Source organism: Hemiscyllium ocellatum, chromosome 10 (genome assembly GCF_020745735.1).
Source record: "Hemiscyllium ocellatum isolate sHemOce1 chromosome 10, sHemOce1.pat.X.cur, whole genome shotgun sequence".
Classification (NCBI taxonomy): domain Eukaryota; kingdom Metazoa; phylum Chordata; class Chondrichthyes; order Orectolobiformes; family Hemiscylliidae; genus Hemiscyllium; species Hemiscyllium ocellatum.
The window spans coordinates 57,959,486-57,974,294 of NC_083410.1; the positions used below are offsets into that span (position 1 = coordinate 57,959,486).

A 14,809-nucleotide genomic window follows, 5' to 3' on the forward strand; every position below is an offset into this window, starting at 1 on the left:
ATGTATTAACTATCTAATCTTCCACAATTTGACTTGGCACATTCTTAGGGCAATATAGTCATAGGTCTCACTACAGGCAAGACAGGCCCCCTGAAAAAAATCCCTTTTTCAGTCTCTAAACGATGAAGAGATTCCTACTGAAACATAGATTTTCCTGCTGTTCTGACACTGCTTGACCTGCTGTGCTTTTTTCCTGCTCTACATTTTATCAAACCCAATTCCTTTTTTCTTCTTTCTTACTATCCACATGCCTACATAAAGGGATTATAAATACCTTTATACGTTAGCTGATCTCTTTTCATTTACTGCCAGTCTGTTATCATACTCTTTGCATCTTTTTGTTTAAAACTTTCCTCATTCAGTTTGCTCTCATTTAAATTACTTTCTATTTTAACTTCTCTAAACACAGAGAGAGAGGAACAGACAAGATTTGAGTTTCAATACTCACCTTTAAATTAAAAACACGTCACCTAATCTTTTTTAATAAAGATCAAAAGATAAGAGCAGAATTGGGTCAAATGGCCCATCAAATCTGCTTCACCACTCAATCATGGCTGATATGTTTCTCAACCCTAATTCTTCTGCCTCCTCCCATAACTCTTGATCCCCTTATCAAGGATCTGTCTGTCTTAATGAAGTGGCCTCCACAGCATTCCACAGAGTTACACAAATTCACCATCTCTGGCTGAAGAAATTCATCCATCTCAGTTCTAAAGGACTATCCCTTTACTCAGAGGCTGCGCCCTTGGATCCTAGTCCATACTACTATTGAAAACACCTGCACGTCCACTCTGTCCAGGCTTCTCAATATTCTGCAAGTTTCAGTGAAATTCTCCCCTCATCCTTCTAAGCTCCACCAAGTCCTCAACCACTCCTAATGTTACAAGCCCTTCACTCCAAGGATAATTCTTGTGAACCTCTTCCGGACTCCTTTCAAAGCTATAATATCCTTTCATTAGATATGTAGTCCTAAACTACTCACAATATTTCAAGTGTGGTTTCAGCAGTAGATCCCTACTCAACTATTCTAGTCCTCCTAAAATGAATGCTAACATTGCATTTGCCTTCCTAATTTCAACCTTGCACATAAGTCCTGGTTCATGATTCTCTTAAGGATAAAGGCCCTTTGTGCTTCAAACTTCAGAAGCCTTTCCCCATTTAGAAAATAATCCACACTTCTATCCATGGACCTGCATGTCATTGGCGGAGTGGGAGGGGGGAGCTGAAGTGTTCAGCCACGGGTGGTTGGGTTAGTTGGTGCGGGTGTCCAGAGGTGTTCCCTGAAATGTTCTGCAAGTAGGCAGCCCGTCTCCCCAATGTAGAGGAGACCACATCGGTGCAACGGATACAGTAAATGGTGTCTGTGGAGGTGCAGGTGAATTTGCAATGGATATGGAAGGATCCATTGGGGCCTTGGAGGGAGGTGAGGGGGGAGGTGTGGACACAAGTTTTGCACTTCTTGCGGTTGCAGGGGAAGGTGCCGGGTCTGGAGGTTGGGTTGGGTTGGGGAAGGGGCACGGCGGACCTGACGAGGGAGTCGCAGAGGGAGTGGTCTCTCCAGAATGCTGATAGGGTTGGGGAGGGACATATAGCCCTGATGGTGGGGTCTGTTTGGAGGTGGCGGAAATGACAGAGGATGATACGATGCATCCGGAAGTTGGTGGGTGGAAGGTGAGGAGCAGTGAGGTTCTGTCCTGGTGGCGATTGGAGGTGTGGGGTTCAAGGGCAGAGGTGCGCAAAGTAGAGGAGATATGGTCGATGATGCTCTCCACCACATCAGAGGGGAAATTGTGGTCTTTGAAGGCGGCCATTTGGGTTGTTCGGTAGTGAAATTGGTCCTCATGGGAGCAGATGCGGCGGAGGCAAAGGAATTGGGAATATGGGATGGCATAATTTCCCCTCTGACGTGGTCGATGATGCTCTCCACCGCATCTCCTCCACATCGCGCACCTCTGCCCTTGAAGCCCGCCTCTCCAATCGCCACCAAGACAGAACCTCACCTTCCCCCCACCAACCTCCGGATGCATCGTATCATCCTGTCATTTCCGCCACCTCCAAACAGACCCACCATCAGGGATATATTGCCCTCCCTACCCCTATCAGCGTTCCGGAGAGACCACTCCCTCCGCAACTCCCTCGTCAGGTCCACACCCCACACCAACCCAACCTCCACTCCCCACAACTTCCCCTGCAACCGCAAGATGTGCAAAACTTGCGTCCACACCTGCCCCAAGGCCCCAATGGATCTCTCTATATCCGTCGCAAATTCACCTGCACCTCCACACACATCACTTACTGTATCCACTGCACCCGATGTGGTTTCCTCTACATTGGAGACAGTCCGCTTATTTTCAGAACGTTTCAGGGAACACCTTTGGGACACCCACACAAACCAACCCATCCACCCCATGGCTGAACACTAACTCCCTCCTCCCACTCCGCCAAGGACATGCAGGTCCTTGGTGTCCTTCATCGCCAGACCCTGGCCACATGACACCTGGAGGAAGAGCACTTCATCTTCTGCCTAGGAACCCTCCAACCACACGGGATGAATATACATTTCTCCAGCTTCCTCATTCCTCCCCCCCCCCCCCCCAAATCTTAAGTCAGTCCCACGGATCAAGTACTGCTCTCTTGACCTGCCACCTCCACCCCCTCTCCAGCCTATCACCCTCATCTCCTTCCACCTATCGTATTCCCAGCGCCCCTCCCCCCTACCTTTTATCTCAGCCCACTTGGCACACCAGCCTCATTCCTGAAGAAGGGCTTATGCCCGAAACATTGATCCTCCTGTTCCTCGGATGCTGCCTGGCCTGCTGTGTTTTTTTTCAGCACCACACTTTTCAACTCTAGTCTTATCTCCTTGCCAACTTGCAATGTTTCTTAATAGTAGTGGATAGTCTGTCCAGTTTTAGATATCCTTTTGACATGAAAACACCATGAACAGAATATCTAAAAAATGCATTTCTTTAGTAGCAGGTATCTCAAAGTACTTTACATGCAGTGTTGCAAGGTAGGAAATGTGACAGATAATTCATGCCAAACCCTCACAAACATCAAATGTAAAAATGACCAGATTATTCATGAGATATTAATCAAGATAAATATTAGCAAAAATACTTCATAAATGCTGTGTCCATTGTCAAAATAATGTAATGGGATCTTTTATATCCACACAAACTAGCCAATGGAATCCAAATGTACTGTCTCATGTGAAATACTAAAGTCAGTACTTTCCCACTAATCCAAATCAGCCTGGATCATTTTCTTCAATCTCTGGAGTGGATCTTGAAACCAGAACTTCATGACTCAGCATTGCCAATTGAACCAGAGTCCTCAAAATTCATTACATGACATCAAGAATGACTTTTACTAAAGAGAACATCAATTAGAGATCTAATAGAGGTGTTCAAAATGGAGGTGCATTAAATCAAAACATTGATAACTGGAGGACAACGCAAGTTTTGGATAGCTTCAGAAGAGCAGAATCCACAGTGTATTAAGGGCAGTTAATAAATTACTTTTCGAAAATAGCACAAGAAGGGATTAATTGTGATAACAAGATTCAGTATTTGACTCAGTAGACCCAGGTACAATGATGTGAATGGCCACCTTCTACATTGTAGGGAAACAAGAAATACGATTATTCCATTTGCTTCCAGTGCACAGCTCCAAAAAAAACTTAGATTCTGGTGTAATAAAACCTAGTTTAATCTAGGCACAAGTCAAGTTTGTATAGATTTGTCCTGAACAGCAGCAAGTCAGTTTTTAAAAAAAACTAGATGTTAAAAGAAATACTTTTCTTCGAACATGAATGAAATAAGCCTTCAATAGCCATCAGGACCCATTTGCAAGTAAACATGAATCCAGAATGCTCAATTTATAAATAACAAAGATGGCCCACACAAGATGGCCTTCATCTGCATAGTGTTTTAAACTGAAGTACGAAACGTTCGCAGGACATTGCAATTTGATGTTTAGCTCGTTGGCAAACAGCTGTCCAAAACCCTTCAAACTTTAATTCTGATTCTACAATCGTCCTTTCAAAATGAATATTCTCAAACAATCAATGCCTACCAAGAGCACAAACCACTTGCCTTCCTGAAATTCTTGAAAATTCTCACTACGTACGAAGTCCCCAGTTTATTGTTAAAAGGTCATGATTTTTTTTCCCATCTGACCACTATCATTTAACCAAACTGCTGTGTCCAGTCAATATTCTTAGTAATTACACCTTTTCTCTGAAAAGCCTCACTGTTGATTCACAATATTCTCCAACTACCCAATTTGCCATTACTACGAGAAAAATCATGACTAGTCTTTAACAAAAAAAATGCTAATTATCCTTGATTAATCCATGCTTTTTAAAAAGCCATTTCAACTAATTACAATATTCATTAGATTAAATGTTATACTTTCCAGACATATTCCTTTCTTGCTTGAAGAATTATGAATTTGCTTATTCAGAAGGGATTTTAGAATTGTACCCAGAGCTTCCAACTTTCTACGTTTAGAATGCACAGCAACAGTTCTATTTTTCAAAATAAATTCCTTTACATCAGATACTTCAAACATTGATACCACAACTTCCTCTTTACACCACGGTCTAACAAAAACTAAAACACTGAATCATCTCAGCCTGGCTGAAATCCAATCTTCTCCAATTGTTTTTCTTTTTACATATGTTTATAAAAGTCCTTACTAATTCTATTTAGTGATGGCATTATTTTACATTCCTTTTAACTATTTGCATTTCATTTTCTACATTCCTAAATACTTTCACAGCTACAGCTATCTTAAGTCTTATCTACCTTTTAAAACGTCCCCTACATAGAAAATGAATGCAAATACTAGACCAGAAATACACTAGACAAAAAAATATGTTCATTGGAGGTAATCATTGTGGCATTCAATGAACTACCTGATGTCTTGATGGCGAACAGAGAGTTAGAAATTCCTATTTTGTGACCCCAACATTTCAGCCAACAATATCCGAAAGAGATAATCTGGTCATTTAATTTGTTGCCCATTGAACATACCATGTTGAAGTTGCCTGTGCATATCTTACACTGTATTAGCAAATCAACTTCAGTATTTCATTCGCTGTACAATTACTGGAGACATCTTAGGCACAAAAAAAAGAATATTTTTTCTTCTTGTCTCAAACCAAGTTCCATTTGTGGATCATACCCTGCCAACCTTTTTGACTTTCTGGAGAGCATATGGTTGATCCTTGCTTCTATTCTCCCATATTCAAAATCAAATATGACCAGTTACTTAGATATGGAAACTGAGACATCCAATACTCATGAAACCTCATCTCCAAACAAAACCTTCACACAAGATTTGGAGAACTGACGCAAATCAATAGAATTCAAAGCAAAAAATCTGAAAATATAAAATATTTACTGCATTTGATACAAACAGAAGAAAAATCTCTTAAACAACCTTGTTAGAAATAGGTTTTGAACAAAACAATTGAGAGTAATACCTCAAATAAACAAGAACCACGGATGCCAGAAATCTGAGATACAAGACAAATTGCCAGGGAAACTCAGCAGGACTGACAGCATCTGTGGTGAGAAAACAGAGTTGATACTTTGAGTCCAAAATGGGGCTGAAGAATCATTGGATTCAAAACATTAACTGTTTTCTCTCCACAGAAGCTGCCATACCTGCCAAATATCTCCTGAGCAATTTCTGTTATTAAGAGCAATATCTAGGTAATCCCATCAAAATAAAGATCTTCTACTTTGAGCTTCAGATTCAGTTAGATAATGCTCAAATTCAAGGCAGTAACAAAATTATCATTCCACGCCATACATATGTCTGACAGTCAACATTGTTATGTTTTAAAGTATCATTTGTAAGAGACTGTTTGATATCTGAAGGTTTCTTCAGTTCACAAATATCAGTAGGAAACGTTAAAAACAATTAGTTTTCATTTCTACCAGAGAAGCCAACACTGCAAGTTTAAAAATTCTAGATTTTGTTAATGTTTGTGTTGTACATTTTCCTTTTAAAAAATCTTTTTTTCAAAAATGTAGCATATATTTGGGAAATTAGGTTTAAAAAAACAACCAAATTGATATAATTGATTAAATTTAATCAATGTACAATGCAATCAATCAACCCAAACATGCTAAACAATTCCACAACAGGTTTGACTTGAACCCAGATCTCCTGACCAGGAGTAGGCACACTACACCACTATACAAGTCCCTTTGCAATGAACTGTTTCTGCACTACATAAATAAAAACTCCCCCAACCCAAACACTGGTGATTAAGGTAAAAGATAATTTTAAATGGATTAAAGTTTTAAAATCAGCAATTAACAAAAATTATTTTTAAATCAAAAGTAACCAAATCAATTAATAATTGATATAACAGATACCAGTGGTGTTACCTTCTGGATCTAGCTTCTGCTCTAGGAAAGTGTAACCTGCAAGCAGAGCAGGGAGGAAAAATAGCGGTAGTCAGTTCCAAACCAAAATCAAAAGCTAAACATTGAGAAAAAACAGTGAATCATCAGAAGTATAAAGGGAAAATATCTATTTTCACACCCAATTTTATTGCATAATCTTGCCATTCATCCCAAAAAGGTTTTTTTATGCTCTACATGATCTTCCCCCTTCACTTCACCTCAATTAAATTCAATTCCTTCAACTCCTCCTTGTGGGAGAGAACTTTTATTCTAATTAGTGTCTCAGCAAACACCCAATAGGACGTTAGTGACCTTCTTTGATTTTCCCCTAATTGCAGAAAACCATCTCTGCATTCATAAACTTCCAAGTGTCTTGAGGTTATCCCTTTGTTTTTTTTTTGAGAAAAAGACGACGACTAAAGTCTGTTCAGTATAGCTTCTCAGTTATCATTCTGGTAAATATCTTGATTCTCCAATTCTATATCTATTTCATCATAAAACACTAGAATTGGTTCCAAGAGTCTAAATGGGTTAACCAACATTTTTAAAAATGCTTTACATAATTATCTTCTCTCAACAGTTCTATCTTCTAGAAAAACAGCAAACCTTAACAGCATTGGCTGGATCTGTGGATTCAGAGCAGACCATCTATGTTCTAAAAAAGATCAACCCATGACAAACAGGTCAGTTGAGCCATTGATTGACGAGCACATTTTTCCTATTTTCTCTCTAAAAGTGGACACTTGTTTGAGTTGGGAGCTGGGAAATTAAGAATATTTGAAACTTAATTTGTTAAGTAAAACATAATTAGGATGAAGGGCAAATGATGTAGCATGTGGAAGTGGCTGGAGACAGCATTACCCACAGTGACCTCATCAAGCAATTTCAGCACAGAGTTCAAAGCTGAGGGTACTACAATTGATAACATTTCTGATGTATCTGCACACAGTTGCCTGAGGCAGTCACAATGCTTAAGCTAGTTCTTCACATTGGCTCATGGTCAAGTTGATATCAGACTGCAGCTGAGGCAGGTATGAGCATCTAGGAATTAGAAGTGAAGAAACATTGCTCTTGCTATTGTTCAACAGGTTTGCAGTTCTAGTGATTTGACAGATCAAAGTCAGGGTTGCAAAGTGGGTGAACAAACTTAACAGGACAACACAGTGCAGAGTACCCCAAGTAGATGAAGCAAAAAAAAGGAATTCAGCTGTAAAAGAGGTAGCGTAGTTGATGGGACATACACTCTGCTGCAAAAAGCAGTGTAAGAAGATTGCGCAATAATCGTTCTGCTGAGGGCTGGAGAGGAACTTGAAGCGGGAGGAAAAGTACAAGTGTTTGCGATACATGTGGGGACCAATATAAATCAGAAAGAGAGATTCTGAACAGGTATTAGCAATATCTAGGAACTCAAAATACAATTTATACTTGTAGAGAAGGCTTTAGAAATAGGGTTGGGAAGAGAATCACAAGAGGAAATGGAAAGTTAAGGTCAAGGCATTACAGTATTTGATATACTAATATCAGAAACAAAGCATACAATACAATAATATAATCAGCAGGTAGGACAGAATGTGGAAGAATAGTAGAAAGACAACTAGAAGCTCTACCTAAATGCACACAGCATTCATACAACAGATGGACTGACAGTACTAAAAGAAATATTATTGATACTGATTACAGAAACCACGGTTGGGACCTGAATATTTAACATTTGATATTTCAGAAGGGCAGGAGTTAAGGAAAAGATAGTATTGCGCTCTTAAGAAAAAAAGGTTAAAATCAATACAGGAGAATCACGCAATCCCTATGGCGTGGAAGCAGGCCATTCAGCCCATCAGGTCCATATCAATCCACTGAACAGCATTCCACCTAAACCATGCCCCTAATCCACATAGCCTGCACATTATTCGCAATTTAGCATGTCCAATCCACATCATCCGCACATCTATGGACAATGGAAGGAAACCAGAGTACCCAGAAGTAACTCATGCAGACGCAAAGAATGTGCAAGCTCTACACAGACAGTTGTCCAAGGGTGAATGCAAATCCTGGTCCCTGGCACTGCAAGGCAGCAGTGCTAACCACAGCTTCCATGCTATGTGAGATAGCTTTGGTTCAGAGTAGCAACGCGCACAGTTTAGTTGGAAATAAGAGACAGCAAAGGAAACTGAGTTGTGGGATTAGCATATGGGTCTACTGGCAGTAGCTATACCAAGGCAAAGTACACATAACGAAATAATACAGGTACATTTATAGCAGGCACATAATTTAAGATAAGTGGCAGATCAAGTAAGTTTTAGGACTAGCAGATAGCAATAAGGAAATGAAAGAGCATTTTTTAAAATTCACTCATAGGACATGGGCATCTCTGGCTATGCCAGCATTTATTGCCCTTCCCTAGTTGCCCTCGAGAATTTGGTGAACTTACTTTTTTAACCAACAGGACAGATAAGGAAATACAAGGGCGGTCAATCCATGATCATATTGAATGGCAGAGCAAGGTCAAGGGTTCAAAAGGAACACTCTTGCTCTTAGTTTCTGTAAACGGTTCTATAAGGAATTAACTTAGCAATTAAGAAGTCACAGCTTACAGCAATTAAAAAAGGTGAAATAAAACGGTCCCAAACAAGTTCTGAAATCATCTTCCAGGCTTAAGATGCTTTTTCTACTGAGCAAAACAGTTTCTTCATTTCCAGAGATTCTATTGTCTGAAACAAATCAATCAGTCACCCCCTACCCAAGTGCTCCACTACCTGAGAGTCAATCATAGTCACTGGCAGACCTTTGTCATCAATGACTGATCACCAACTTTATACATCCTTTGGTCGAGCAGCTGTATAAACAGAATTACAGCGAGTGTCAAGACAATATTCTCCATAAGCTGTGCATGTTTACAGCTGCTCAGAAGATCCGTGCCAAGTGATCACTGTGTCAATACCATTTGCATCATTGACTTCCTGTCCTAGAAGTTGTTGCCACTCAGACTTTATACGTCTGCATAGAAGAAGAAATAATTACTGGTACGCTGGTGTTAGGTGACATGCTTTGAAGTGCAGAAATTCTTCAATACTACTTGCTTTTATTTTAAGAAAATAATTACCTTTCCATTTTATTCCATAATCAAAAATAAAGAAAAATAAAAGTTTTTTCAGCATTTAAAGAGCGATGTAATTCCACTGGAATCAGTTCAGAGAAGGTTCATTTAGCTGATTTCTGGTTTGAGGGGTTGTCAGATCAGACCTAGGTTCAATGGAGTTTAGAAGAATGAGGTGATCTTAATGAAAGGTACATTTTGAGGGAACATGACTGGGTGGATGATGAGAGACTGTTTCCCTTTGTCGGAAAGTCTAAAACTAAACAGGCACGTTTGGAAAATAAGAGGTCTCCCATTTAAGAGGGAGGTGAGGAGGAATCTTTTCTCAGGGCTGTGAGACATTGGAATTTTCCTCCAAAGAAAGCAGCAAAAAAAAAGGGTAATTGAATATATGCAAGGCTAAGTTGAAGAATGTTTTCACAAGGACATCAAGGGTTTTGTTAGCATGGAAGTAGAGTTAAGGCTGCAATCAGATCAGCCATGATTTCTGAATGATAGTATAAGGGGAGGGGTCAAGAGACTGAATGGACTACTCATGCTCCCATCTCTTTATGATATAATGAAAGCCTTGCACTTTATTTTGTAAATAGTTTTATTGACTTGCTTTTGTACTTTTAAATGGTTTGTTTCAGAAATAGTGGAAGTTGTAATCAGAAATGCTTTCCTTTATTGGTCAAAGTATTGAATGCAGGAGTTGGGAGGTCATGTTGCGGCTGTACAGGACATTGGTTAGGCCACTGTTGGAATATGGCATGCAATTCTGGTCTCCTTCCTATCGGAAAGATGTTGTCAAACTTGAAAAGGTTCAGAAAAGATTTACAAAAGGATGTTGCCAGGGTTGGAGAATCTGAGCTACGAAGAGGCGAAGTAGGCTGGGGCTGTTTTCCCTGGAACAAAGGCCGAGGGGTGACCTTATAGAGGTTTACAAAATTATGAGGGGCATGGATAGGATAAATAGATAAAGTCTTTTCCCTGGGGTTGGGGAGTCCAGAACTAGAGGGCATAGAGTTAGGGTGAGAGGGGAAAGATATAAAAAGAGACCTACAGGGCATCTTTTTCACACAGAGGATGATATGTGTATGGAATGAGCTGCCAGAGGATGCGATGGAGGCTGGTACAATTGCAACATTTAAGAGGCATTTGGATGGGTATATGAATAGCAAGAGTTTGGAGGGAAATGGGCCGGGTGCTGGCAGGTGGGGCTAGATTGGGTTGGGACATCTGGTCCGCATGGACGAGTTGGACCGAAGGGTCTGTTTCCATGCTGTACATCTCTATGACTCTAAATAAAGATAGCAGGCCAATTCAATAAATACTTTGTGTCATCCGTCATGAAAACAGAACCAATGTCTGAAAAGTTGGGAAGCACAGTACCTAGTGAGAGGGAGGAACTGAAAGAAATTAGTAGGGAAAAAAATGGGAATAAGAGGCCAATAAATCCCCAAGGTCAGAATCTACATCCGAGAGTACTCAAAAAGGTGGGCCTAGAAATAATAGTAGATGTACTGACAGCCATCTTTCAAGATTCTCTAGACTCTAGATCAGTCCCTCTAGATCAGAGGGTCGCTAATGTAACCACTATTTAATAAAAGGTAGAGAAACTGGGAACTGTAGGCCTATTAGCCTGACATTTGCATTTTTCCTATTGCCAGAGGCCATTTAAAAAGATTTAGATAGCATAGTACTTGAAAAGCAGTGACAGGATTGGACAGAATCAACATGGACTTACAAATCTACCAGAATTTTGCAACATTGGAATTAGTAGAGTTGATAAGGGAGAAGCAGCCAATGTGGTTAACCTGGACTTGCAGAAGACTTTTGATAAAGGTCCCATTTAAGAAATTAGCAAGTCAAAATAAAGTATATGGGACTGGGGAGAGACAGCATACCAACAGATACAGAATTCGACTGTCAGGGAAGAGTGGGAATAAACAATTCTTTCTATAAGTGGCAACCAGTAACTAGCAGGGTACTGCAGGGGAGGCAGCCCAGGATTTCCACATCCTTGGCATGCGTGGGACAGTTAAGATAGTTGGCCACAGGGCAGTGAGGCTGGGTGGTGCATGCAGACCACAGGTGCTCCCTGAACCACTCTGCAAGTTGGCGTTTTGTCTCCGAAGTCGAGGAGACCACAGAGAGCAGTGAATGCAGTAGATGAGGTGGGAGGATGTGCAGTAAAATCTCTGCCCAATTTGAAGTTATCCTTTGAAACCTTGGATGGAGGTTGGGGGGCGGGGGGGGGGGGGGGGGGGGGGGGGAGAGGTGAGAGAGGAGTTGCAGAGGGAATGGTCTCTGCAGAACACACATGCAGTGGGGAGGGAAATATATTTTTGGTGGTGGGTCTGACTGTAGGAGGTGAAAATGGCGGAGGATGATATGCTGTACCTGGAGATTCGTGGGGTGGAAGGTGAGGGGGGGGGGGGGGGGGTTGTATCCTTGTTGCAGTTGGACGGGCGGGGTTCAAGAACAGAGAGGTGTAAGACATGGAGATGAGATGGAGGGCACTGTTGATCATGTGGGAAGGGAAATTGCTGTCCTTGAAATAGGAGAATATCTGGGATGTCCTGGTGTAGAATTTCTCCTCCTGGGAGCAGATATAACAGAGGCAGATGAATATGAATTGGAAGTAAGGGACCGTATTTTTACAGGGGGGGGTGGGGAAAACACAGTCAAAGCCACTGTGGGAGCTGGTGAGTTTCAAATGGATGTCCACGTTGAGTCGGTCAGCAGAAACGTCACAGATAGTCCACGTGAACTTGAGGTCATGGTGGAAGATGTTCAAGTTGATGAACCATTCAATCTCCCCATGGGGTCACAAGGTGGGGCTGATAAAGTCATTAACAGAGCAGAGGAAAAGGTGGGGGAATAGAGCTGGTGTAATTCAAGAGGGACTATTCCACAACGATGCAGGCATAACCGGGGCCTATGGCTAATCCTCTGGTCAGTAGGAAGTGGGAGGATTAAAATGAGAAGTCGTTGAGGGTGAGGACCAGTTCTGCCAATCGAATGAAAGTGTTGGTGGAGGAGGGCTACTTGGATCAGTGGGAGAGGAAGAAACAGAGGGCGATTAGGTTTTCATGTTAGTGGATGGAGGTGTATAGGGACTGGATGTCAATAGTGAAGAGTTGGTGTTGGGGGCTGGGGAAATCAAAAGTTATGGAGGAGTTGGTGAGGGCGTTGGACATATATGGGGAGCTTATGGACAGGACAGGACGGAGTCGAGATATGAGGGGATAAGGTCAGTGGGGCAGGAACAGGTGGAGACTGTTGCATTGACTAGGGCAGTCAGGTTTGTGGAATCTGGGTAAGAGGTTGAATCAGGTGGTGCAGGGTTGGGGAACTATTCGGTTAGAAGCTGTGAATGCAAGATTGCCTGAGGTGATAAGGTTATGGATGGTTTGAGAGACAATGGTTTGGTGATAAGAGTGAGGTCGTGGTTATGGGGCAGTAGGAGACGGTGTCAGCAAGTTGGCATCTGGCTTCAGTGAGGTAGAGTTTGCGTGCCATACTACCACTGCACCCCTTGTCAGCTAGTTTAACAGTGAGGTTGGGGTTGGAGCTGAAAGAGTGAAAGGCTGCTTATGCAAGAGTAAGAGTTTGGAGTGGGTAAGAGGGGTGGACAGGTTGAGGCAGTCAATTTTGCGACGGCAGTTGGAGATAAAGAGGTCAAGGAGGAAACAAACATAATGGCTTCAAGTTTGCAATCAACACAAAGTTGGGTGGAAGAATGAGCTGTGAGGAGGATGGAGTGACGGTTCAGTGTGTTTTGCACAAGCTGAGTGAGTGAGCAAATTCATGGCAGATGAACCGTAATGTGGAAAGTGTGACGTTATCCACTTTGGATATTAAAAACAGGAAGGCAGATTATCTGACTGGCAAGAAATTGGCATTGGACAAGGTGCAACAAGACCTGGGTGTCTTGTTCATTGTTCACTTAAAAGCAAGCATGCACGTGACCCAGACAGTAAAGACAGCAAAATGGTATGTTGGCCTTCATAGGAAGGGGATTCAAGTACAGGAGCAAGGATGTCTTGCTACAATTGTAGCTGAAGTAGTTTATGTAGTTTTCGTCTCCTTGTCAGAGGATGGATATCCTCTGGTTATCCAGGAAGTGCAACAATCTTTGCCAGACTGATTCCTGGGATAGGAGGTAAAAACAATGACTGCAGATGTTGGAAACCAGATTCTGGATCAGTGGTGCTGGAAGAGCACAGCAGTTCAGGCAGCATCCAACGAGCAGCGAAATCGACGTTTCGGGCAAAAACCCTTCATCAGGAATAAGGCTGATATATAAATAGACAAATCAGATCAGTTAGGACTATTTTCACTGGACTTTAGAAGAATGATGGGGTGGAATATCATGAGTAGTTATAAAATTCTAACAGAACTAGATAGGGTAATCACAGGATGTTCCCGATGACTGCTGAGTCTGGAAACAGGGGTCAAGATTTTAGGGACATTGGGGTAGGCAACTTAGGAATGAACTGAGGAGATATTCTTCAGCCAGAGAGTGAAAGCCTGGGAAACTTTCTCCCACAATAAGCAAGCGAGGCCAAAACTCTGAATACTTCCAAAAGGAGGTAGACATAGCTCTTAGGGATAAAGGGATCAAAGGATATAGGAGGAAAGCTGAAAAACAGCTGAGTTGGATAACCAGCCATGACCATACGGAATAACAGAGCAGGCTTGAAAGGTTGTGCGGCCTGTTTCTGCCCCACTTTATGTTTTTCAGTGTACCTGAACCATTAGACCCCAGTGTTCCTCTACCAATGTTCGACATTTATTTTCCAACTATTAGTGGCATACCCTTCCTCGAAGGGTTAACAAACACTTACTCATAGTAAGGCTTTTTTTAAAAACCAATTACATCCACATTCGACAAGTGTTTTCATGTATACACTCTCCCCCAATCTGGTGTCTTCAAATTATTAATAAGCATAGAAATAACAACTAGTTTTATCAGAATGTTCTCCTTCAAGCATTTCTGAACCAATTCTGCAATAATTGCATCTCTTCAACAACAACTCCTTTCAACCAATTTGCCAACAAGCAGCAGTAGTCACTCCTGCCAAACAAAGGTGGGAATCTATCATTTGACACAGTATATAGTTCCAAAGTTCCTGTTCAGCACTGTCCCCGTGACTTGTCCAGACTTGTCCTACCTGCCTATCTCCTTTTCCACCTATCCACTCCACCCTGACCTATTACCTTCATCCCCTCCCCCACTCCCCTTTTGTACTCTATGCTACTTTCTCCCCATCCCTACCCTCCTCTAGCTTATCTCTCCACA

The 14,809-nt window shown here is 41.7% G+C and overlaps 1 protein-coding gene across 6 annotated transcripts in view; it reads right to left on the minus strand.

Annotated features, from left to right (window-relative positions):
• Positions 1 to 14,809, minus strand: part of LOC132819769 (reticulon-4-like) — a 104,728-nt gene that overhangs the window by 84,340 nt on the left and 5,579 nt on the right. For 2 of the 6 annotated variants that reach the window (XM_060831507.1, XM_060831511.1), the window contains exon 2: positions 6,408 to 6,443. The exons of the other annotated variants lie outside the window; for them this stretch is intronic. In XM_060831507.1, the coding sequence (XP_060687490.1) occupies positions 6,408 to 6,443 (36 nt within the window). The remainder of the gene's footprint in view (positions 1 to 6,407; positions 6,444 to 14,809) is intronic. 6 annotated transcript variants of the gene reach the window in all.